The sequence below is a fragment of the Eretmochelys imbricata genome, chromosome 12, assembly GCF_965152235.1.
Source record: "Eretmochelys imbricata isolate rEreImb1 chromosome 12, rEreImb1.hap1, whole genome shotgun sequence".
Classification (NCBI taxonomy): Eukaryota; Metazoa; Chordata; order Testudines; family Cheloniidae; genus Eretmochelys; species Eretmochelys imbricata.
Genome location: NC_135583.1, coordinates 40,203,694 through 40,226,556, shown reverse-complemented (window position 1 = coordinate 40,226,556; position 22,863 = coordinate 40,203,694). Strand labels below are relative to the sequence as shown.

At 45.1% G+C, this 22,863-nt stretch overlaps 1 protein-coding gene across 2 annotated transcripts in view; it reads right to left on the bottom strand.

The window, feature by feature from the left end:
* The window catches only part of SPG7 (SPG7 matrix AAA peptidase subunit, paraplegin), a 47,286-nt gene that overhangs the window by 24,257 nt on the left and 166 nt on the right, over positions 1-22,863 (bottom strand). Inside the window, exons 2-9 of one of the 2 annotated variants that reach the window (XM_077830711.1) lie at position 22,862; positions 15,237-15,339; positions 13,464-13,553; positions 7,918-8,159; positions 6,698-6,837; positions 3,341-3,443; positions 1,605-1,730; positions 787-949 (exon numbers count right to left, since the gene is read on the bottom strand). In XM_077830711.1, coding sequence (XP_077686837.1) covers positions 787-949; positions 1,605-1,730; positions 3,341-3,443; positions 6,698-6,837; positions 7,918-8,159; positions 13,464-13,553; positions 15,237-15,339; position 22,862 — 968 coding nt within the window. Of the gene's footprint in view, positions 1-786; positions 950-1,604; positions 1,731-3,340; positions 3,444-6,697; positions 6,838-7,917; positions 8,160-13,463; positions 13,554-15,236; positions 15,340-21,683; positions 21,912-22,861; position 22,863 lie in introns of those variants that run through there. The other variant, XM_077830710.1, reaches the window with a different exon arrangement.

Genomic DNA, 22,863 nt, shown 5'->3' with positions numbered 1-22,863 from the left:
TTAAGCTGAACTCAGTATGTTAGTCTGTCTGCGCAACTGCTCTAGGAAAGCTCCGCACCCAACTGCAAACAAGCACACCTGCTCCTTTCACAGGGTTAGGGGTTTAAATGCTTAGCTACATTAGCAAACTGCATGCAGCCCCTGTGCTGTGCTTTAAGGACTGGGTGCAGCTATATGTCGTTCCAGCATTCTCCATTGGAAAGAGCGTTATACTCATGCACTGGGAATCCAGGGGATACGTACGAAGAGGGCAGTCTCAACGGGAGTGATTTAGATTTTTGAACGACGAGACAAGAGAACATATGTAAAGGCAGGGAAGTCAGTGAACGGATGGTTATAGAGTAAGGGCTCTACCCCAAAGAGCATGTGCGGTGTGTGGGTATTATTAGAAACAAACAAAGATGCATGGGAGTTCCCACACCACATCCTAGGTAGTAAGGAACGTTCCCGAAGGGTCTGAGGAAACCAGACTCTCTCGGATGAAGGCTTGCTGTAGACAACACGACGAAGAACTCTCTTCTAAACAGATGAGCAGGTGAGAGGGAAGGAGTTTACATTCCCGTAGCTGCACTAATGGCACTGTCTACTGATGACAAAGTGTTTTATACCCTCTGCAGAAACACTCAGTCCTGCTCAAACACTCCCCATGCAAAGACAACTAGAAGTTCAGGTTCTTGTCACAGACATGGATAACGCTTACTCTAGATGGCAGCAACTTTGTGTGCTCCCACCACAGATTGCTTTACATCTTCTATTTTCTTCCTAACAGAAGGTCAGAGGACTTACCTCCTATTACCTCCACAAACTCAGAGCCAGCCATTGCCAGGAACGGCACTTGTGCCTCTGTAGCCACTGCCTTTGCCAACAAGGTCTTTCCACAGCCTGGTGGTCCAAGTAACAAGGCACCTTTGGGCACTTTGGCCCCAAGCTGGAGGTAGCGCTCTGGGCTCTAGAATTACAACACAATTCCATCAGGTATCTGGCCTCACGAGCAGTGTTTCCAGAAGAAAAGACTTGTGCAGAGGTTCACTGGATGCTTTTCCCAACATATGTAACAGTAGCAGCAGCTGCCGGCTCGGGATTCATGTGAACAGCAGTCTGTCCTTTCTCCCTCAGGAACCAGACAATAGAGAGTCTGGCTTTTGCCGTCACTGACCAAAGCCTTGGAAGACCGTCAGCTTGTTAAAACGGAGGCTGCTCAATATCCCCACAGGACAAAGAAGAAGAATGAGCCCTACGCCCCAGGCTGCCAGACTATTCCAAGGTACCACTGGTAAATGCAACAGCACTCTTATTTTGTTTCTCTCTTTTCAGGTGGAGGAAAGGCAGAGGAGGGGATTACAGGACACGTGAAGCACGGCAGGCACCAGGCATCTTATTCAAAAAGGACAGGAGCCACAAGCCAACCTGATCTTGAGTCAAACACTCTCTTTCAGCAGAGAGAATCTCCACAACCTCCTCTTGTCTCTAGTGCATGCACCAGATTTATGCAGATAAGAAAGCTAGTAACAGCTGGAATCACATTGCATTCACATGGGCTGTCTGGCAGATTTGCTCCCTCCACTTCCACCTCTGTTTGTACCAAGCATATTTGAGGCTCTTACCTTCAGATAATCCACAAATTCCTTGACCTCCATTTTGGCCTCGTGCATTCCTGCTACGTCCTTGAAGCTGATCCCTTTCCCAGACTTCCCATCCACAATGGTAAAACGAGCCATTTTCAGCTGGTTCTGTGGAGGACAGCACACTCTGAATTCTAAGGGCACAGTACTGATGAGGGAGATGGGGGGGTGGGGGGGGGGCCACACTGGATAGGCTGTGCAAGATCAGGCAGTGGAATACACTTTTTTTTTTTTTTAATGGGAGGAGGCATAATATATGAATGTGATCTTCCCATATGAAGTGCATTACAATGCCCACTGTCTCTCTTGTTGTTGTAACAGAGCAGAATGATTCTAGGCCCCATGTTCAGTAATGTACTTTCATGAAAAGGTTTCCTCCTGTGGATGCTGGGGGGTACTGTGACTCAACAACTTAATTAACCAATGTTTTATTAGTAACAGGCATAGAGGAAACCTGCAGCAATTCCCCCCATACATCAACTGAGGGCATTTAATTCAAAATCTGTGCACATTACCCAAATCTCTATGGTTTGTCAAGAATCCCTGCTCTCCAATTCTTATTGACCCTAGTCCTTAGTATAGCTGAGCTGGTTACTATTGGTACAGTTTGAAGAAATAATGGGAATTGATGGTTATTTATCATCCACACTGTTATAAACACACAAACACACACACCCCACCATCACCGGGTGCTGCTGCAACAGTTACTGTTCCAAGACAGTCCAGGAATGGAACTATAGGCTCTCAAGTAGACCAGGGCCCACATTTTAGCCTCCTGGTGCGTGTTAAGCCACAGTGACAGTCAAAACAACAATTTAGTTAAATACCCTCCTTGTAACTGCTTATTATGCTCTGCTGAAAACAGCCACTAAGACTTTATTTATTTATTTTTAAGAGGAAAAAAAGTTTAAAGCAGTTCAGGCCCTCAGACCTGCCAGCTTCTTCAAGTGAAAAGAGTTAAACACGGTGGAGCTAATTATGCTCACTTCCACAAAGACAGGATCTAGCCCTTAAAGCCCCCCTAACACTCAAAGCTTTCTAAAGCACTTCGTTCCATTCAAGCAGTTACACTTCACTCCATAAAAAAAGTCACCCAGAGCAAGATGAAGGTTGCACAGGAAGGGGCTGCTGGGAACCACCTTAATGGGCGATTTAGGGTCTCCACTCTTTTCATCCAGAAGTCCCCTCAGTTACTGCTCCTGCACGTGAGCAGACTTATGCAAGTTGCCTCAGCTGATTGAGAGGCAGGGATTTGATTGATGTTGCAAGCGGGGTATGGGCGGGGAGACGCCAGCCCATAATGAAATCCAGAATTTGAGCAGATTTTAAAAATCAAGAAGTTATTTTGCAAAACCCAGAGATTCCTACTCCTGGCTGTATGGGAGGCTTGTTGGCAGGACAAAACGAAATACACCATTTGCAGCTGCAACTCATTAGTGAGTTTTGAGAATAGCATAGTAAACGGCACTGGAAATTCACTGAGCTCAGCCCTTCCTGCAGTCAGGGAAAGAGGGCCTCAAGTGAAACCAGTTACTGTACAATCTAGTCAGCTGATCAGGAAAAGATGCAAGATATGACAGGACCGCACAGTCCCTGGCATCAGCTAATTCTTGTCCTCTGTTGACTTTATCGGGGAAAGAGCAGGAAATTGCGCCAGCACAAAATGAGACTAACCAAGAGCTTTGAAACAACTATTATACAGGACCTAAACTACTTACAAAAGCGCTGAATCCTCCTTCCCTTCCTGCCATCCCAGCAAGGCGGAAGATGTACCACAATATGGCTACACCAACAGCTGCCATTCCCAGGGCATAAAGGGCACTGAAAAGAGGACAGCTAGTTAAGTACAAATTTAAGCATCTAGCCATGAGATAGTTATTAAATTAGTAAACATTACCCAACTGTTATCTGTTTTCAGGATTTTAAAGGTCCTGGCAGTTAGGCTAGCAGTGCAGCTATAGGGTGAGGAGTGACTGAGGATGTTGTACATTTTGTAGTGATAATCAAGGTGGGCCATTTCCAGCAGTTAACAGAAACGTCCGAGGAGCGGGGGGAATAAACATGGGGAAATAGTTTTACTTTGTGTAATGACACATCCATTCCCAGTCTCTATTCAAGCCTAAGTTAACTGTATCCAGTTTGAAAATTAATTCCAATTCAGCAGTCTCTCGTTGGAGTCTGTTTTTGAAATCTTTTTGTTTTAATATTGCAACCTTTAGGTCTGAGATCGAGTGACCAGAGAGACTGAAGTGTTCTCCGACTGGTTTATGAATGTTATAATTCTTGACATCTGGCTTACCATCTCTTTCAGAGTTATATCTGCTCATAACAACAAATGGGCTAGATCTTCACAGATTCTGAGCTGATCCAGCATAGCCAATCTGATGGTGAACAGGCAAAGGTGGCAGCCAAGGGCCAATTTGGCTCCCAGTGTAAATCAGAGTCACCTCAGGGCTGCTCTAATCTATGCTGGCTGGCAATGGTCCCCAGGGGACATTACAGAGCCAAGGATTGCTGACACGCAAGGTACTCTGGTCAAATCTCTTACATGCCCACTATGCCAGAAGCAGGTAGAACAGCAACCAGCATTGCCAGGGGAATTTGCAGATGCACCCTTAGGACAGCTGCCTGGCCTCTTTGTGCTGCTGATCTGCATGGCGGGCCCAAACACTACAGCTCCAATGCAGCTCCAGGCACATAAACTAGAGTTTACTCTGCCTCCTACATCAGCAACAAGATTCTCCATTAAGTTCCAACTACGGAATCTTTTTGGCAGTAAGAGGAAGGATGGTCCAGTAATTTGGGACTTATGAGACCCCAGTTCAAGTCCCTGCTCTGCTAGAGACTTCCTGTGTGACCTTGGGCAAGTTACTTAGCCTCTCTGTGCCTCAGTTCCCCCATCTGTAACATGGGAGTAATAGCCCTGCCCTACCTCTCAAGAGGATAAATACATTATGATTGTATGGCCGTCAGGTAGTATGGTAATGGGGGGCCACAGAAGTATCATACATGGAGAAATAAGAGGCAGAAAGAATGCAGCTGGGTTGATAGACCTTGATCTGCAGAGCTGGCAGTTAAGAAGTCAAATTTGACTTGTCAACTGAGCAAACAAGGGGTTGATCCTGCAAGGTACCAAATGCTCTGTTCTCTGAAAGAAGCAAATTTGAGTTGCCAGCGCTCAGCACTTTACCAGATCAGGCTCTAGGTCTTGAAGCCACTGAGAATACGGAACCCCACAAGATCACCTTTAGAAAGTCTATTTTCAGAGCAGAACCAGAGCAGAGCAGTTTTGAAAGGTAAAGAACAGCTAGAAGTTCAGACTCCCGAGGGGCTAGTATACAAAAATTGTAAATCTACAAATGTGAGGTAGAGATCTCAGGCCTTATGATCAAAAACTAAAACCAAATTGCTGAATCTTGAAACATTTATTCAAGCAAATTGCCAGCTCTAGGACTTGGCAGCACAACACAAGACCACACCCAGGTTTCTCTTTTATATGAAGCATTTTCTAATACCTTCATAAAAAGTATGTTTGGCATCCAGGGTGAAAGTTCCAGGAGAGGAAGTTACACATCATAGCCAACCATGATTGTTAAGGGAAAGATATGTCTGGTCTGCTGCGCTTCACAAACCACTGAGAACAGAACCCTTGCACACCCATTTAATGTTGCCACCAAGATACTAGTTGCAAGTATGTGGCTAGGGAATGCTGAAAGACAGCTCTGGCTCCTCTGAACCAGCAAGGTAGCTTGAAACACCATGCCTTCTTTTTGGAGAGGGGACCTCTTGGGTTGGCAGATACAGGATTGCAACACTACACATCTTTGTTGGTGGATTAGAGAGAATACACAATTAAGAATACTCCCTATGGTGGAGTCTCCACACATACTCTTACGGAAATCTTCCCTGTACAACACCATATCTCCTCTCAGGGACAGAGGTGCTTCTGGACTCATTCAAATCCCCAGTGAGTGGGCTTTATAAATCTGTTTTTCATTCTGGATTCCATAAATCTCGGTTTGCAAGAGCTGCCAGTTGTAACAGAAGGACAAATAAACCACAGCAGCAGAAAACAGACCACAAAATGTTGGTGCTAGTGTTTGAAAACACAAAATAAATTCCAGCCAGCAGTTGATTGACAGATTTTTTCCTTCTTTTGCTCTTTGCTCACTCACCCGTTAGAGGCGCATATTAGAATTAAAACATTAACCTTTGCTGAATTGTTTTGACAAAGGATCCTCGATTTGGATAACAAAAAAAGTCTATAAATGTAATAGGAATACTCACTTCTCATTGACATTTTGTGTCTTATCATTAAAGCTGTTTTGCTCAGCATGTGGCTGTAAATCTGAGTGTCAGACCCGGTTATCTGTCTGAACTGCAGCGCCTGTTGTAGTGGGTTAAAGCTAAGAATATATTTTTATAACCTGGCTCACTTCAAAATAAACCAGTCTCAATTTTAAAGCATTATAAAATGGGGAAGGCTCATTATGGATCTGGCATTCTCTCCAATGGCTAATTTAAACGAGGGACCAATATCATGTTTGTTGAGCCCACTGTGTTATGGGTTTTATCATGGTTTGCACTATAATAATTGATTAAAGACATAGTGCTCAATTAGGAAAACTACTGTTACAAAAATCCATAGTGACTGATAATGGATTTTTCTCAGATGTGCAGATTCTATTCTGCATGCCAACAGAAGGAGTTTTTCTGCAGGCACAGCACCACCTCCTCCCCGAAACACATTAGTTAAGTGACAAAAGCACTTTGTCAGCATAGTTGCATCTACACTAAAAACTTTTGCCAACACAGCTATGTTGACTAGGGGGCTGTTTTTTTACACACTGACCGACATAGCTATGATGACAAAAACTTGTAGTGTAGACCTGGCCTAAGTTTTAACATGTCTTTTAAAGACGGGGCTACTTCTGAAGGCCACACGTGAGCTCTTCAGGGCAGGGACCATCTCTTTGTTATGTGTGTGTACGGTGCCTTGCACTGCAAGGCCCTGATCCCTGACTGGGGCCCCAGGCACTACCACAGTACAAATAAGTGATCAGTTAACATCATACTTTCCAAAAAAGCCTGTGCGTTTGTAGGAGACTGGGATCCTGTCCTTCACATCAATATTCAACTCCTCCTCCGCTGCTCGCAGCTTCTCTTCAAACTTGTCAATATTTGCCACCTGCATCCTGTACATCAGGGCAAGCCTCTGGGGACATGAAATCAAGAGAACCATATTGCAGAGTGAGGATAAAGCAGAAACTAGGTCACCTATCTGCAGTGGATAGTTAGAATAAAGGCCTCTCTAAATTATGGGTTACCCTCTTGCCAGCAATACCAGTGGAGCGTGAGAAAGTGGCTATGGGACCAGAAGTCAGGACTAAAGGAGAAAACACTTCTTTTAAAGTTACAATGACTTTGCTGTGAATTTTTAAGGACAAAATCTGCTGAAATCCAGCAAAGAAGTTAGTCTCTGCAGACAAGGAGATGCAAGGACTTTGTACACAAGTCAGAGGATAGATTTAATCCTTGAAAAGTTCACATTTACTGATACCTTGAGCCTGCACTTGCTCTTGCACTTGCTCTGCACATGAAGATCTCAGAAATCCACAGGAATCGAGTTTCTTGTGCTTAATGTAGATTTCTTAGATACCATCTGCACCCCACATAGACAGTAATGGCTTTCAGCGATCAGAAGTTATCCAACTAAATAATAGGCCAATCACCAGAGAAATAATTTACTGTCTCGCCAGTTTCGGTTTCTCAGTGGTGACAAGCCCAGCAGCCTGTGTCCTACCATGCACTCACACTTCTTTTGGTTTTAAAAAGAAACAAAAAGGCATGTATTATTAGTGCTTGTCAAACATCTGGAACTAGCTTCCACACTGGTTGCTTTGAATATTATGTTTTTCCTAAGCCAGCCAGTGGTAAAAAATTACTACCAATTCCTAGCTCCATGAATCATCTTAAATTGTGCTGATATTAGGGATAATTTTTTTAAAAATCTAACTTTTCCAAAATCTGCAATGGATTTTCTGACTTCCTCCCAACCAGTGGGGATGGGGGAGATTCAGACAATATTCTTTATAAAACAAACAAAAAAAAGAGACTGATTCATTTCTCAGTTGGTATAATTGACAAGAGTCACACAGAACTTCAAACACAAGGAGGAGAAGGAAATCAGTAATGAACAAAACAGCAGCTGGGGCTTTAATGGAAATACATTTAAGAAACTCTTCCCAACAGCTTAATCTGGAATTATTCATTCTAATTGTACAAAGACACTCACAGGCCGTCCAAATACAACTGCTCCTGGGTGCAGATAAATTTGCACAATATCACTCTCTGGAACCACCTGAATGCTCTGGACCTCCCCCTTCGCCAGCATCTCATTCACAAAGTCATTCCAGGAAATGTTGACCCCGCTGATGGTCAGTGAATTTAGCAGGCTCATAATGACAGCTATCAGGAAGAGCGTCCGCAAACGCTCACGATACATCTGATCTTCCCGTTCCTTGCGTTTCTTTTCCTCTTTGTAAAAAAGAAGAGAGATGAGAGGAGAGACAGGGGAGTATATAATGATTAAGCTCTGTGATCCAGAGAATAGAAAATTACACAACAGACCAAAAACTGACCAGCTACATAGTTTGGTATGAGTCCTAAATTTGATTGGTCTAGGAAAGCTATACTCGGAAGCAGCATTGAGTTTGCTGCGAGGTCTTGTAAGGCCAGTTTTCCAGATGAGCTGAATGAAGTCCAAGGTCACATGTCTTGTCCAAGGTCACAAAGTGAGTCAGTGTTTTAGGTCACATTACAATCCAGGACCTTGCTGGCTCCCAGATCTTGTCAGACCGCAAGGCCTCCTCTTCTCCACATGTTAAACAGTATCAACTCAAAAGCCTGTTTATTAAAGTACATGCAGCCAGATCCAAAATTAACAGTTGCTAGGAAGGAGGCAAAGTTTGCATTCTATTAGCTAGCAAATATTTGCATGTATCATGGAGTCTGTTTTAGCTGCTGCCACGTTCAGCAGCTCCCCAGTGCCCCAACAGCCTAAGCAGAGAGACTGTGTGCACTGGATACAAGGGAAGGTCAAGTTTTTCACTTCAACTGTCAATTCAGTAAGAAGAGGAAATGAAGTGGCACAAAGAGCCAAAAATTTACTTTTGGAAGCTGCCCTCAGAAATCAAATTCTTCATCTCCATACTGGATAATCTCAAACACATTTTGGAAAACTTTGATCACCGGCTTGTTTTTATTTAAATCTAATCCTAGTCCAGAAGGCTTTAGAGGGTCAAAATCCATTAACTAGTTAGTGAAAAGTCAATTCATCAAGAATCCCAGCCTACTCTAAACTGAGGAACCATTTCAACTGCCTGGATGTAACCATTTCAGCGGCCTAATACATGTATAGATCAAACAAAACCACTGGAGCATCGTTACTGGAATCAAACGAAAGGCTTTGACTACAGTAACCCCCTCCATATATTGCATTTTTCTATACTGTAACAAACCAGTGGCCCAACTAGTCTGGTTGCTGCTGGCTGATACTATGCTGGAAATTTTGAGAGAATGAGTAAACCCCACCACAATGTTCTTGGCCAGTTGTGCAATAATACAGCACAAATCACTTCCTGACCAGCTCTTGATCAACTGATGTCCTAAACCAAAAAAGGTTGACAACATTTACACTATACAGAATAATAAAATGATTATTAATATTACACAAGCATCTAATAGAGGCATCTAATCTGCACTGCATCTTACTAAACTATTAGTCTCAATAATATCCTGCAACAGTGAGTTACACAGTTTAATTATATGTGGTGTAAAAAATGCTTTTTAATAGACTACTGGAAGTTCTGTAGGTACCATAGATGGATTTGTTTCAACGACATGCTCACTTTTCATCTTACAATGCCAAAAACACCTAGTCAAGTAAGTAACTTTATAATGCAATTAGAAGGCTTGAGAACCACAGGAGAATCAATGACTTGTGTGTCTTAGTATTTGCATCTAACCTGTTTTTTACAATCCTGGCATTTTCCAGACTTCTTCAGAAGATTTAGAAGATTGCTGCCTTTAAAGGACTGTCAGGGCAGAATGTTTAATTTCAGTTGCTGACCATCATGTGATAAAAAAAAAAGACAGTCATCTCCCCATTTATATGGTCGAATCTGGATGTTCTTGATATACAATTTACCACCATTGGCACCATGACATACGTAAATATCATTCTACACATAGAAATAAATTAACTCTTCACCACTGGATTTTTAGAGTGTCTGCCTGCTGCAGCCCAGATTAGGTTTATTTGCAAATTCATAACAAAGACATCTACACTGGCATTTATCTCTAGCCACCAATTAGACCCTACACAACACAACAAAACCAAGGAAAAAAATATGACACAGTCATCAGACCCCAGGAAGTCCTCTGTCCTTCAGATATGCAACATCATTTTTCACTTCTCCCTAGCTCTGTTCTATGTTTCCAACAGGAAAGGTCTGTGACTAAATAGAAACAATACAGCTTTTCAGATAAAGTCATAGTTTCAGAACACAGTGACAGCTCAGGATCTGTGTGCAGCTCATCCCCTTTTGTTCTTTCGTGCCATCTTCCCACCCAAGTTATCAGCTAGATCCAGATACACTAGAATGAGTAAATTCATCACAAAGCTATAATCTAACATCCAGCAATGTCATTAAAAGGAGAACAGCGTTAGCCAAGGATGATAGAAACCTTAAAGCTAGACGATATCCCGCTCCATTAAATGAGAACTATATAAACAGACAACAACTTTCCTTTCTACAAACAATGGAGGCAACTCTGGGAGAGGTGAACCCCCGCACAAAAGGAATCTAAGTGCAGCAAGGATGATTTTCAATGAGATCTCAGATGGAAAAGCAACACCCCAGGGAAATGCTGTTAAAGCACTTTTCCTTTCTAAGTTTCAGATGAAATCAAGACAGATGCATGAAATATTTTCCTTGATCAGAGTATGGGGCTTTCCTCATCTTTCTCTCTTCTCTTCTGAGAAGCAGCCATAATCTTGAGAACGTCACTGAAAAAAGATCATGTTGAAATCGGAACTTGCCATCAGACATGTTGCTATGATGAACATTTCTGGATTAATGCAAATTGGAAGCACCTTCACCCTCAAAACTGCAGCTGACCACTTTCAGATGACAATGCCTTAGAAAACTGGAAGAAAGACATTTATTGCTACGAGAGAACTTCTACCAGTCCATATTCAGGGAAAGCAGAGACAGCTATGCAATTCAAACTTCCTGATTTCTGTACCTCTATCATCCTGCTACTTTGGTTTGTCAGAAAATGCAATCACTTTCGCCATGCAGTATTCATATTACAATGTAAACTGCCCACAATAACTATTCAATCAATAAGTAATGGTAGCTGGAAGAGACACTTGCAAACCAACCACTGTGGGAACACTTCCAGCTCTTTAGTCTCAAAGCCTTCATGAAGAAATGATTTGCCATTAACCCCGAATCTGAACTCAGTGATTAAAAGCTTGCAAGGGCTGTGGTGACAGTCCAAAGAGTTCTTTTTAATAATTACTGCAGAGACAGTCTTTCTGCTAGAGACACGGAGGAGAATTCCACCTCCCAAAGTCAAATTATCCATTAATCACAGGAGAAGGGCCACTGAACACAGCAGGTTACTGTTTACAAATTTTAATAGCCACAATACTTCTTGTAGGATCTCTGGTCACAATCATTCTGTGTGGTCTTCCAGGCAGCAGAAATCCCAGGCTTAGAAAAAGAACATTCAGTAAAGACCATGTGGTATTTGTATTAGCATCCCACTGTACATTCTCTCTCTGTTTCTTGCATGTGGTTTGAGCAGTGGCCTAAGTTTGTCTGCCTGAACCGACAAGACCCTCACTCCTGACCTACAGACCTCAAAGGCTATAGATTACCACCATACATGGGGCTGAAAGTGTGCATGGCATTTAGTTGGCCAGATGCAGCCTGATGGTCCCACCAGCATGTTTGGAACCACAAAAAAAAAAACCAAAAAACAAAAAATGTCATGCCTTTTGTACTGTCTCAATCTTTGTATTTAAGTGAAAATGTAGTTAAAAATTAGTCATTATAAAACAGAACTATAACGCCATTGTCAAACTGCAATTATATTGTGTGACAATAAAGTGGAGCCCTCTTTGTTTGTAGATTTAGCCTTCATCCAAAGTTCCAGAAAACGAACAATAGCACCACGGAAGGTGCAAGCCTAGATCGGCCTTTATTCACACAGACGAGAGTCCTGGCATCAACTGAGACGAAGAAGAAACTCTCAGATGCTAGTTCTCGTCTTATAGGCCTCTGTCACATTTCAGCAGATACCACCATACATACGGAAGAGCATGAGGCTTTTCACATGGGCCATTTCTGACATCTTTAAAATAAATCCTTAAGCCAGGATACAGTACATTCCACCAGCTAGGGGACTTTCTAGCGGGAAATTCATCATACACAGAATCAAACTGCAAGGCTTGTCACAGACTGGGAACTTTTCCAGTCCCTTATACTTGGGGGGATGGGATGGGAGGGCAATTTAGTCACTTTTCAAAGCCGAGTCAAATTACACTTGTAAAAAAAGGGAATACAGCGACTGCCTATCCCCCTATAGGAGAGCTGCTGACAACACCAAGGGGCACTGTCAGGTCAGTTTAGACTCAAGATATAGGTGCTGTGAAACCAAGCTATTAGAAAGTAGAAAATCAGTAGAAAATCTCAGTGATTTTTTTTTTTAATTTGAATTGAAACCATTTTGAAAGAATAACATCCTCCTGAGGTGTTTGCAACCCAAAACACTGCAGTATCCTAGGAAGATCAGAAAATTAAACATATTAGAAATTGCGGCCTTGTCCACACACAACAGTTGTACCACTTTAGTTACGATACTTTAGAAACCCACGTAGTTCTATCAGTGCAACTCCCTTGTGGGGACACACTTCAATCAGTTCAAGAGTGCCTGGTATCTGCTCAGCTTAACTAAATGCACCAAATTAGCTAGAGTTTTCTGAACAGATTTAGTGAAATTGGTACAACTTGTGTTTAGACAAGGCTTAACATAAAAGTGAAATTGACTAATTTATTTCCAATGTACAAGTTCAAAAAGACAAGAAGTATACAGCTGAAGTGGTGAAATGTAGATTTTAATATTTCCTTAGATTTCATTTTTGTTAGGTGATATTAGTAACAAAGGTAAGGACTCAAATATTTCCACTGATGATAATCAAAATTTGCCTACAGGTGAAGAAAGAAAAATGCTGTTTGATAACTTTAATTAGAGTTTGATTTAAGGACATTTACTTTGCATATTTTGACATGTGATGTTGACAATTTATCTTTTAACAGTTATAAAGCTTTAATTTTCTGAATCTCAATATCTACTGTTAAATAATTTTCTGGACCACACCACTATAATTTCCTGCAACTCTAAATTTTGACAGGCGTTGATTCTTTTTAAGCTTTTTTTAAAAATTTTATCTATCATCAATTTAAATTTTTAAACATCTGCAAAACCTAGATATACATTACAAAAAACAAATTGATGTACAAAAGAGAAATAAAAACCTTTGAACAAAGCTTGGACATGTATGGATTAGACTCAGCAGCATGTGATTTATAAACCTATGACTGAGAATACTTTACAGTTATGGCTCCGGTATACAGTGCAATACCTAGCACTATTTAGCATTAACATGGATCTTGCATGTTCTCCTGCACATACTCACACACGGAATGACACTCCAATTTGGAACCATCATTTCATTAAGTATCCTCTGTATCAAAACTTCATACATACCCTCATCCTCCTCTGGAGACTTCCCTTTGGATCCTTCATTCTTATTGCTATTCCACCGAGACCCTGAGGTACTAAAATAGTAAGTGCCACCTATAAACAAATAAATATGGAAAAGGATAGTAATTGGAGCACTTAGTTCTGGGACCCAGGAAGAGAAATTAGACATACAGTACAAGCTTTGAATATGTCAAGTGTTAAATTCTGCCCTCCCCTACTCATGTGTAACTCTCATTAACTTCAGTGGAAACTGGGTGCACACATCAGAGGGAGGAATGTGACCAAGACTGAGGAAACTCTGAATGTTATTTCTAAATTAAATGTTTGGGGTTTTTTCAGCAATCCAGTCAAAATACAGCTTTGTTTAGAAATTATTCTAAGATGGCAGACAGTCTTTTGGAGAAAATTCTCCACCAGTTTCTAGTTATTAAACTTTCCTATAGAGTAACAGAAAATTTGGAGTTTATCAATGCACTAGTTTCAGTATCCTTGTACTACTCGGTGTGAACATATACTAATGGAAATGTTGTCTGTGTTGCAACTGAAGAACACAAATCTGTCCATACATACACATATCATTTAAAAAACCACCGCTATCACTAGTAGTAAACACTCTGAGTGGGAGCTTCCCTTTATGTGCCAGGGAGCAGCAAAGAACTCAGAAAAGAAAATAAATGATTTGAGGCTATTACTTGCACTCTCCATGGAAAGGCAGGCAAGCCTAGAAATTACACTACTTGACAGAAGTTACCCCTTACTGGAGAGTTCACTTGCAGTTGTGCAGAGTGTGTGGATGTCCCTCCCAGTCATCACTTTAAAGAGACATCCATGTGTTTTCAACCACAACACAGACATAAAGGTTTAACACGTTGCAGCTCAGCACGCAGGCTCATGTTCACCAGCTCCAGAACAATGGCCCTGTGTAAGTCATGATTTCACAGACTGTATAGAAATCAGGAAATTAGCCCAATAACATGATTTTTCTAATCGTGGGGAGGCAGAAGCATCCCTGCTGCTGGAAAAATCATGGTATTGGGCTAAGATGACTGCTCGGGCCAGGGAGGATCTCTCATCATATGGCATCAGCTGGTCAGCCTGGCAGAGGGCAGGGATTGGGGCCTGGCTTGCTCCACACACAGCTCCAGTCCAGGCCACTGCTGCTGCTTCCTTTCCAGCCAGCCAGCAGGAAGGGGGGTGGCAATGACAACACATGGTGATTAGGAGCCCCCGGCAATGCCAAGGAGACACTACAGCGCCAGCTGGTGAGAAGCTGAGACCAGGATCTGCTGTTTGGGAACATGTGTGTGGGGGGCCTTGGCCCAACAGGGAGAATCAGGGTAGGGTGATGAGACAGACCCCACCACACACATACCTCCACGTGCTCCAAGGGTGGCAGATCCTGGCCCCACCCCAATTCCTAGGGATAGGACTGACCCACCACCCCTCTACAATATCTGTTGTCAAAGCTGCATCAAGATTTCCTATTAACATTCACCAATGAGGCACAGAAGCAAATCCATTTTTAAAAAAATGCAAGCTTTTAACTGTAAGCCCAAATGCAAAACATTTTCAAGTTAAATGGTTTCAGAGCTCAGATAGGTAACTCAATCCACTGATCCCGACTGTGAAGATGCCACAGCTTATCACTAGCCAAAAAAAAAAAAAAAACTACAAGTAATTACATTTCTTAGTAGACCCCAAATTAATGTCATTTCAAAGACAATGTCCTGGCCAACGCAGACATCCCCCTCAAAAATACTTTAGTAGGGAGCTCACCTAAGAGTTTCCAGAGTCTCACTGGATCCCGAATTACATGTTGCTTCACTAAGAGTCCACTGAGCCCTTCAAATGTGGGGGAAAGTGTTCGGGACAGAAGGGTCTGAAGAGAAAAAAAGATGACAACTGTAACAGGAAAAACTGCACAGTGCAGCATAGAATCAGAGGGCAATCAAAGTAGATTTCCTCAGTAGGAAGGAAGGAAGGATATTTTTGTGATTTGGTCACAGGATGAGTATCATTCCTGTGTATCATTCCTGACTCTGCTGCAGACTTGCTATGTGATTATGAGCAAGTAGTTTATAGCCTGGTTTTAGGAGAGCTAACATGCACACAGAGCATGTGCCTAAAATGTTTGGAAGTCACACTCTTCTTCTTGTGCCTAGGTTTATCCTTCAAGTGTATACTGGGGCTAACATGTCAGAGATATGGAGAAGCTACATTAATTAACATTGGTGAAGTGCTTGAATTTTCTCAGATGAGAAAGGCTAGAGGAGGGCAAAGTCATAACCTAACAGATTCCACAGTAAGGAGACTATACACCTACTCTTCACACCAGCTAATAAGTACCGCCTGTAGTCTTGATTAACCCTAAGGGTAATGTTCCATGGACGCAAGAATTGGCTTGAATTGTAGATCAAATTTCACAGTTACATTAGTAATTGGTTGACATGGCCTACTGTGACATACAGCACTCTCACTGCAATGAAGGTACTGTTAAATAACGTTAAATGACTAATTTAAACTGATAGAAGCAAAGATTCCAACAATACACCTGCTACTCCAGCCAAGTTTAAACTAGAAGCTTCTGCCAGCATAGCTATGACAGGTTTCAGAGCAGCAGCCGTGTTAGTCTGTATTCGCAAAAAGAAAAGGAGGACTTGTGGCACCTTAGAGACTAACACATTTATTTGAGCATAATCTCCCCACTATATTTTCCACTGAATGCATCCGATGAAGTGAGCTGTAGCTCACGAAAGCTTATGCTCAAATAAATTTGTTAGTCTCTAAGGTGCCACAAGTCCTCCTTTTCTTTCAGCATAGCTACGTTGATCAGATGTGTGAAGAAGTGTGATCCCTAATTGACAGATCTGTGTTGGCTGAAGCCCTTGTGTAGACACTGTTATACCAGCAAAACTGTGCTTTTACTGGGATAGCTTGTCTCTCTTGTGGGGGTGGTTTTACTATCCCAGTACAAAGCACAGCTTTACTGTACAGCTGTGTCCATACTAGAAGTGTGTATACCGCTATTCCTATACCAGTAAAGCACTCCTACTGTGGAAATAGCCTCAGTTTTTCACGTGTTCACTGGATTGGAGTATTGCAGGGGGTGAAGCCTCACCTGTACGAAAGTCACAGAAGCTTACCATGAAAACATTGCAGAATTTCAGCAGAGAAGAGCAAATAAGTTAGAGAACATTTAAGTCAGAATTTCCTTGTTTGTGTGAGTTTACATCTTATTTTAACAAACTTGATTTTTAAATTTTCTTTAAGGGCTAGTCTATATAGTTAAACCAGTTCAAAACCTGTATCAGTTCAGAAGCAGATATAGCTTACATGAATGTAACCCCCCACGCATGAATGTAGTTTCTGCAAAACAAACTACATTGATACAAATACTCCTCTATGGATATAAATGTGCCCACACTTGGGGTTTCACCAATTTAAACTATACCCCTTTGGAAACAGATATAATTAAAGAAGGACAAAAACTGTCCAAAATAATAGCCCTAAAGATGTTAAAAAGTTAAAGATGAGAAAACAATTTAAAGAAAACAAGCCACATCCACTGACATTACATCCCTTCAGAGGATGTGTATGGAACTCATGTGCCTCCTTCATTTACATAATTGCTCCTGTGAAGACAAACATAAAGCTAACCTATCCTTAAGATTTTGGTTAGCATCTTTGTTGTAAACTGATGTGCTATTCTGCTGTTTAGGATTTTGACCCTATAACACCCACTAAAAAAGGGTAACTAAAACATTAAACAACATTTTGCATACAGCCCAAAGCCTACACCTAATATGTAGTTTGCAGGACCTCATGACGTTTGATCCTGTCCTGCAGCACAGACAATATATACAGCAAATATTAGGAAAATGCAACCTAGACGGAGCTACTTTAAGGTGGGTGCAAAACTGGTTGGAAAATTGTTCCCAGAGAGTAGTTATCAGTGATTCACAGTCACACTGGAAGGGCATAACAAGTGGGGTGCCGCAGGGACCAGTTCTGAGTCCAATTCTATTAAATATCTTCATCAATGATATGTGGGGGAAGGATAGCTCAGTGGTTTGAGCATTGGCCTGCTAACCCCAGGGTTGTGAGTTCAATCCTTGAGGGGGCCATTTGGGATCTGGGACAAAAATTGGAGATTGGTCCTGCTTTGAGCAGGGGGTTGGACTAGATGACCTTCTGAGGTTCCTTCCAATCCTGGTATTCTTTGATTCTATGAATGATTTAGATAATGGCATAGAGAGTACACTTATAAAGGACGATACCAACCTGGGAGGAGTTGGAAGTGCTTTGGAGGTGGAGGATAGGATTAAAATTCAAAATGATCTGGACAAACTGGAGAAATGGTCTGAAGTAAACAGGATGAAATTCAATAAGAACAAATGCAAAGTACGCCATTTAGGAAGGAACAATCAGTTGCACACATACAAAACGGGAAATAACTACGTAGGAAGGAGTACTGCGGAAAGGGATCAGGGGGTCATAGTGGACAATAAGCTCAATATGAGTCAACAGTGTAACACTGTGGCAAAAAAAGTGAACATCATTCTGGGATGCATTAGCAGGAGTGTTGTAAACAAGACACGAGAAGTAATTCTTCCGCTCTACTCCGTGCTGATTAGGCCTCAATTGGAGCATTGCGTCCAGTTCTGCGTGCCACATTTCCAGAAAGATGTGGACAAATTGGAGAAAGTCCAGAGAAGAGCAACAAAAATGATTAAAGTGAATGAAGTGAGCTGTAGCTCATGAAAGCTTATGCTCAAATAAATTGGTTAGTCTCTAAGGTGTCACAAGTCCTCCTTTTCTTTTTGCGAATACAGACTAACACGGCTGTTACTCTGAAAAATAATTAAAGGTCTAGAGGGAAGATTGAAAAAAAATGGGTTTATTTAATCTGGAAAAGAGAAGACTGGGAGGGGACATGATAACAGTTTTTAAGTATATCATAGAATCATAGAATATCAGGGTTGGAAGGGACCTCAGGAGGTCATCTAGTCCAACCCCCTGCTCAAAAGCAGGACCCATCCCCAATTAAATTATCCCAGCCAAGGCTTTGTCAAGCCTAACCTTAAAAAATTCTAAGGAAGGAGATTCCACCACCTCCCTAGGCAACGCATTCCAGTGTTTCACCACCTTCCCAGTGAAAAAGTTTTTCCTAATATCCAACCTAAACCTCCCCCACTGCAACTTGAGACCATTACTCCTTGTCCTGTCCTCTGCTACCACTGAGAATAGTCTAGAACCATCCTCTCTGGAACTACCTCTCAGGTAGTTGAAAGCAGCTATCAAATCCCCCCTCATTCTTCTCTTCTGCAGACTAAACAATCCCAGTTCCCTCAGCCTCTCCTCATAAGTCACGTGTTCCAGACCCCTAATCATTTTTGTTGCCCTTCGCTGGACTCACTCCAATTTATCCATATCCTTCTTGTAGTGTGGGGCCCAAAACTGGACACAGTACTCCAGATGAGGCCTCACCAATGTCGAATAGAGGGGAACGATCACGTCCCTCGATCTGCTCGCTATGCCCCTACTTATACATCCCAAAATGCCATTGGCCTTCTTGGCAACAAGGGCACACTGCTGACTCATATCCAGCTTCTCGTCCACTGTCACCCCTAGGTCCTTTTCCACAGAACTGCTGCCTAGCCATTAGGTCCCTAGTCTGTAGCTGTGCATTGGGTTCTTCCGTCCTAAGTGCAGGACCCTGCACTTATCCTTATTGAACATCATCAGATTTCTTTTGGCCCAATCCTCCAATTTGTCTAGGTCCTTCTGTATCCTATCCCTCCCCTCCAGCGTATCTACCACTCCTCCCAGTTTAGTATCATCCGCAAATTTGCTGAGAGTGCAATCCACACCATCCTCCAGATCATTTATGAAGATATTGAACAAAACCGGCCCCAGGACCGACCCCTGGGGCACTCCACTTGACACCGGCTGCCAACTAGACATGGAGCCATTGATCACTACCCGTTGAGCCCGACAATCTAGCCAACTTTCTACCCACCTTATAGTGCATTCATCCAGCCCATACTTCTTTAACTTGCTGACAAGAATACTGTGGGAGACCGTGTCAAAAGCTTTGCTAAAGTCAAGATACAATACATCCACTGCTTTCCCTTCATCCACAGAACCAGTAATCTCATCATAGAGGGCGATTAGATTAGTCAGGCATGACCTTCCCTTGGTGAATCCATGCTGACTGTTCCTGATCACTTTCCTCTCATGTAAGTGCTTCAGGATTGATTCTTTGAGGACCTGCTCCATGATTTTTCCAGGGACTGAAGTGAGGCTCACTGGCCTGTAGTTCCCAGGATCCTCCTTCTTCCCTTTTTTTTTTTTTTTTTTTTTTTTATATAAAAGGTTGTTACAAGGAGGAGGGGAAAAATTATTCTCCTTAACCTCTGAGGAAAGGACAAGAAGCAATGGGCTTAAATTGCAGCAAGGGAGGTTTAGGTTGGACATTAGGAAAAACTTCCTAACTGTCAGGATGGTTAAGCGCTGGAATAAATTGCCTAGGGCAGTTGTGGAATCTCCATCATTGGGGATTTTTAAGAGCATGTTAGACAAACAAGTGTCAGGAATCGTCTAGATAATACTTAGACCTGCCACGAGTGCAAGGAACTGGACCTGATGACCTCTTGAGGTCTCTTCCAGTCCTATGATTCTATGAAATCCTATTACAAGGTTGGTGCACAAACAAGGACATAACGAGTAGCGCAGCTATGCTGGGAAAGAAAAACAAAAGTGAGGAAAGGAATCAATGTTTGCCAAACGGAAATGGTTCAGACTTCAGAAAAAATAAAAAAAATAAAAAAGGTCTCTCTCTTAGAAACTTGAATGGTACTAACAATGAAGACCAAGCTATAGGTAGGACCCTACCAAATTCATGGTCCATTTTGGTCAATTTCACAGTCAAAGGATTTTAAATATTGCAAGTTTTATGATTTCAGCTATTTAAATCTGAAATGTCAGTGTTGTAATTATAGGGATCCTGACCCAAAAAGGAGTTGCGGGTGGGTCGCAAGGTTATTGTACGGGGGTTGCGGTACTGCTACCTTACTCTTGTGCTGCTGCTGGCGGCAGCGCTGCCTTCAGAGCTGGGCTGCTGGAGAGCAGTGGCTGCTGGGCAGGGGCCCAGCTCTAAAGGCAGAGCAGCCGCCAGCAGCAGCCCAGAAGTAAGGATGGCCTGGTATGGTACAACCTTACTTCTGAGCTGCTGCTGGCGGCGGCTTTGCCTTCAGAGCTGGGCTGCTGGAGAGCAGTGGCTGCTGGGCAGGGGCCCAGCTCTAAAGGCAGAGCAGCCGCCAGCAGCAGCCCAGAAGTAAGGATGGCCTGGTATGGTACAACCTTACTTCTGAGCTGCTGCTGGCGGCGGCTTTGCCTTCAGAGCTGGGCACCAGGCCACCAGCTGCCTCTCTCCAGCTGCCCAGCTCTGAAGGCAGCGCAGAAGGAGGGGTGTCAATACCGCGACCCTCCCTAACATAATGTTCCGACCCCCCGCAAACTCCCTTTTGGGTCAGGACTCCTAATTTGAGAAATGCTGGTCTCCCTCATGAAATCTGTAAAAGCACACACACAAGACCAGATTTCAGGGTCCCGTGATGCATTTTTCATGGCTGTGAATTTGGCAGGGCTCCAGCTACAGGTAATACCAGAAAGGATCTCTCTCATGCTAGCAGGGCTTCTCCATCATTAAACTCTTCTGTTTCATAGGACTGCAGGCAGGTGATTCCTGGAAAGTGCACAGACGTTAGGAGCCCCAGGGATAGCTCCCATCCCACAGCGGCCTCCCATGGCAGCGTGCTTAGTAATTTTTCGGAACCCAGGAGCGGTCAGACGCTCTGACGCAGGTGGCGCCCGCTGTGCCCGGCGCTGCACATACTCGCTGTGCCAGACAGCCTCAAGACGCAGAAAGGGCAGCAGAAAGGAGGGACTCCCACCCGCACTGCTCAGGAAGCCCCCCCCGGAACAACAATGGCCCAGGTCGCATCAGTCACGCTCCGGTCTCCCCCCTGTACAGGGCACGGCGGGAGCGGGGTCCCCGGTCTCCCAGCAGGCCCCTGCCAGAGCCAGGACCAGACCGCAGGGCTCCAGCGCCGGGCGATCCAGCCGGCCTCAGGCCCGGCCCGCCCCCGGCAGCGCCGCCATGGCGCCCGCTGGCAGGGCACAGCCAGGCCGTCCCCTGCTCGGCCCGCCGCGGCCACTCACCGGGAGCACTCCGCCGCCCCGAGGCCGGCCCCAGCTCCGGGCGGGCCCCGCCAGGCCGAGTCGCCGCCAGCGGGGGCCCCTGAGCAGCAGCTGCAGCAGCGCCATGTCCCGCGGCGACCGCCCCCCAAGGGCGCTAGACCGCCGGGCAGCGAGGAAGGGCCTCGCCGAGCCGGGCAGCGCGGCTCACGGCAGCCGGCCCCTGAGAGAAGCCGGAAGTGCCGGCAGGAGGCGGAGTCAGCCATCTTGAAAGCTGGCCGATTCGGCGGTCGCTGCCAGCCTTCAAGATGGCCGCCTCCCAGCCCTCCCCAACGCCCCGCCCTCATTCGCCGCCAAGGATTCCCCCCCCCCGCCTGCCTGTCCGTGAGCTGCCCCTTCCGCCTCCCCGGTCCGGGGCCCCGCAGCGTCGGGCAAATCAGGCCTTGACCCCCCCCCCTCCCCCCGCCCGGGGCCCCGCAGCGCCGGGCAGCTCAGGCCCCTTGACCTCCCGCCCGGGGCCCCGCAGCGTCGGGCAAATCAGGCCTTGACCCCCCCACACCCCTCCCCCCGCCCGGGGCCCCGCAGCGTCGGGCAAATCAGGCCTTGACCCCCCCCACCCCTCCCCCCGCCCGGGGCCGCGCAGCGCCGGGCAGCTCAGGCCTTGACCTCCCCCCCCCCTCGCCCGGGGCCCCGCAGCGCCGGGCAGCTCAGGCCCCTTGACCTCCCCCCCCCCCCCCCCGCCCGGGGCCCCGCAGCGCCGGGCAGCTCAGGCCCCTTGACCTCCCCCCCCCCGCCCGGGGCCCCGCAGCGCCGGGCAGCTCAGGCCTTGACCCCCCCCCCCCCCCCCGCCCGGGGCCCCGCAGCGCCGGGCAGCTCAGGCCTTGACCCCCCCCCCCCCCGCCCGGGGCCCCGCAGCGCCGGGCAGCTCAGGCCTTGACCCCCCCCCCCCGCCCGGGGCCCCGCAGCGCCGGGCAGCTCAGGCCTTGACCCCCCCCCCCGCCCGGGGCCGCGCAGCGCCGGGCAGCTCAGGCCTTGACCCCCCCCCCCCGCCCGGGGCCCCGCAGCGCCGGGCAGCTCAGGACTTAACCCCCCCCCCCCGCCCGGGGCCCCGCAGCGCCGGGCAGCTCAGGCCTTGACCACCCCCCACCCCCGCCCGGGGCCGCGCAGCGCCGGGCAGCTCGCGTTCTTTCCAAGTATCCCACCC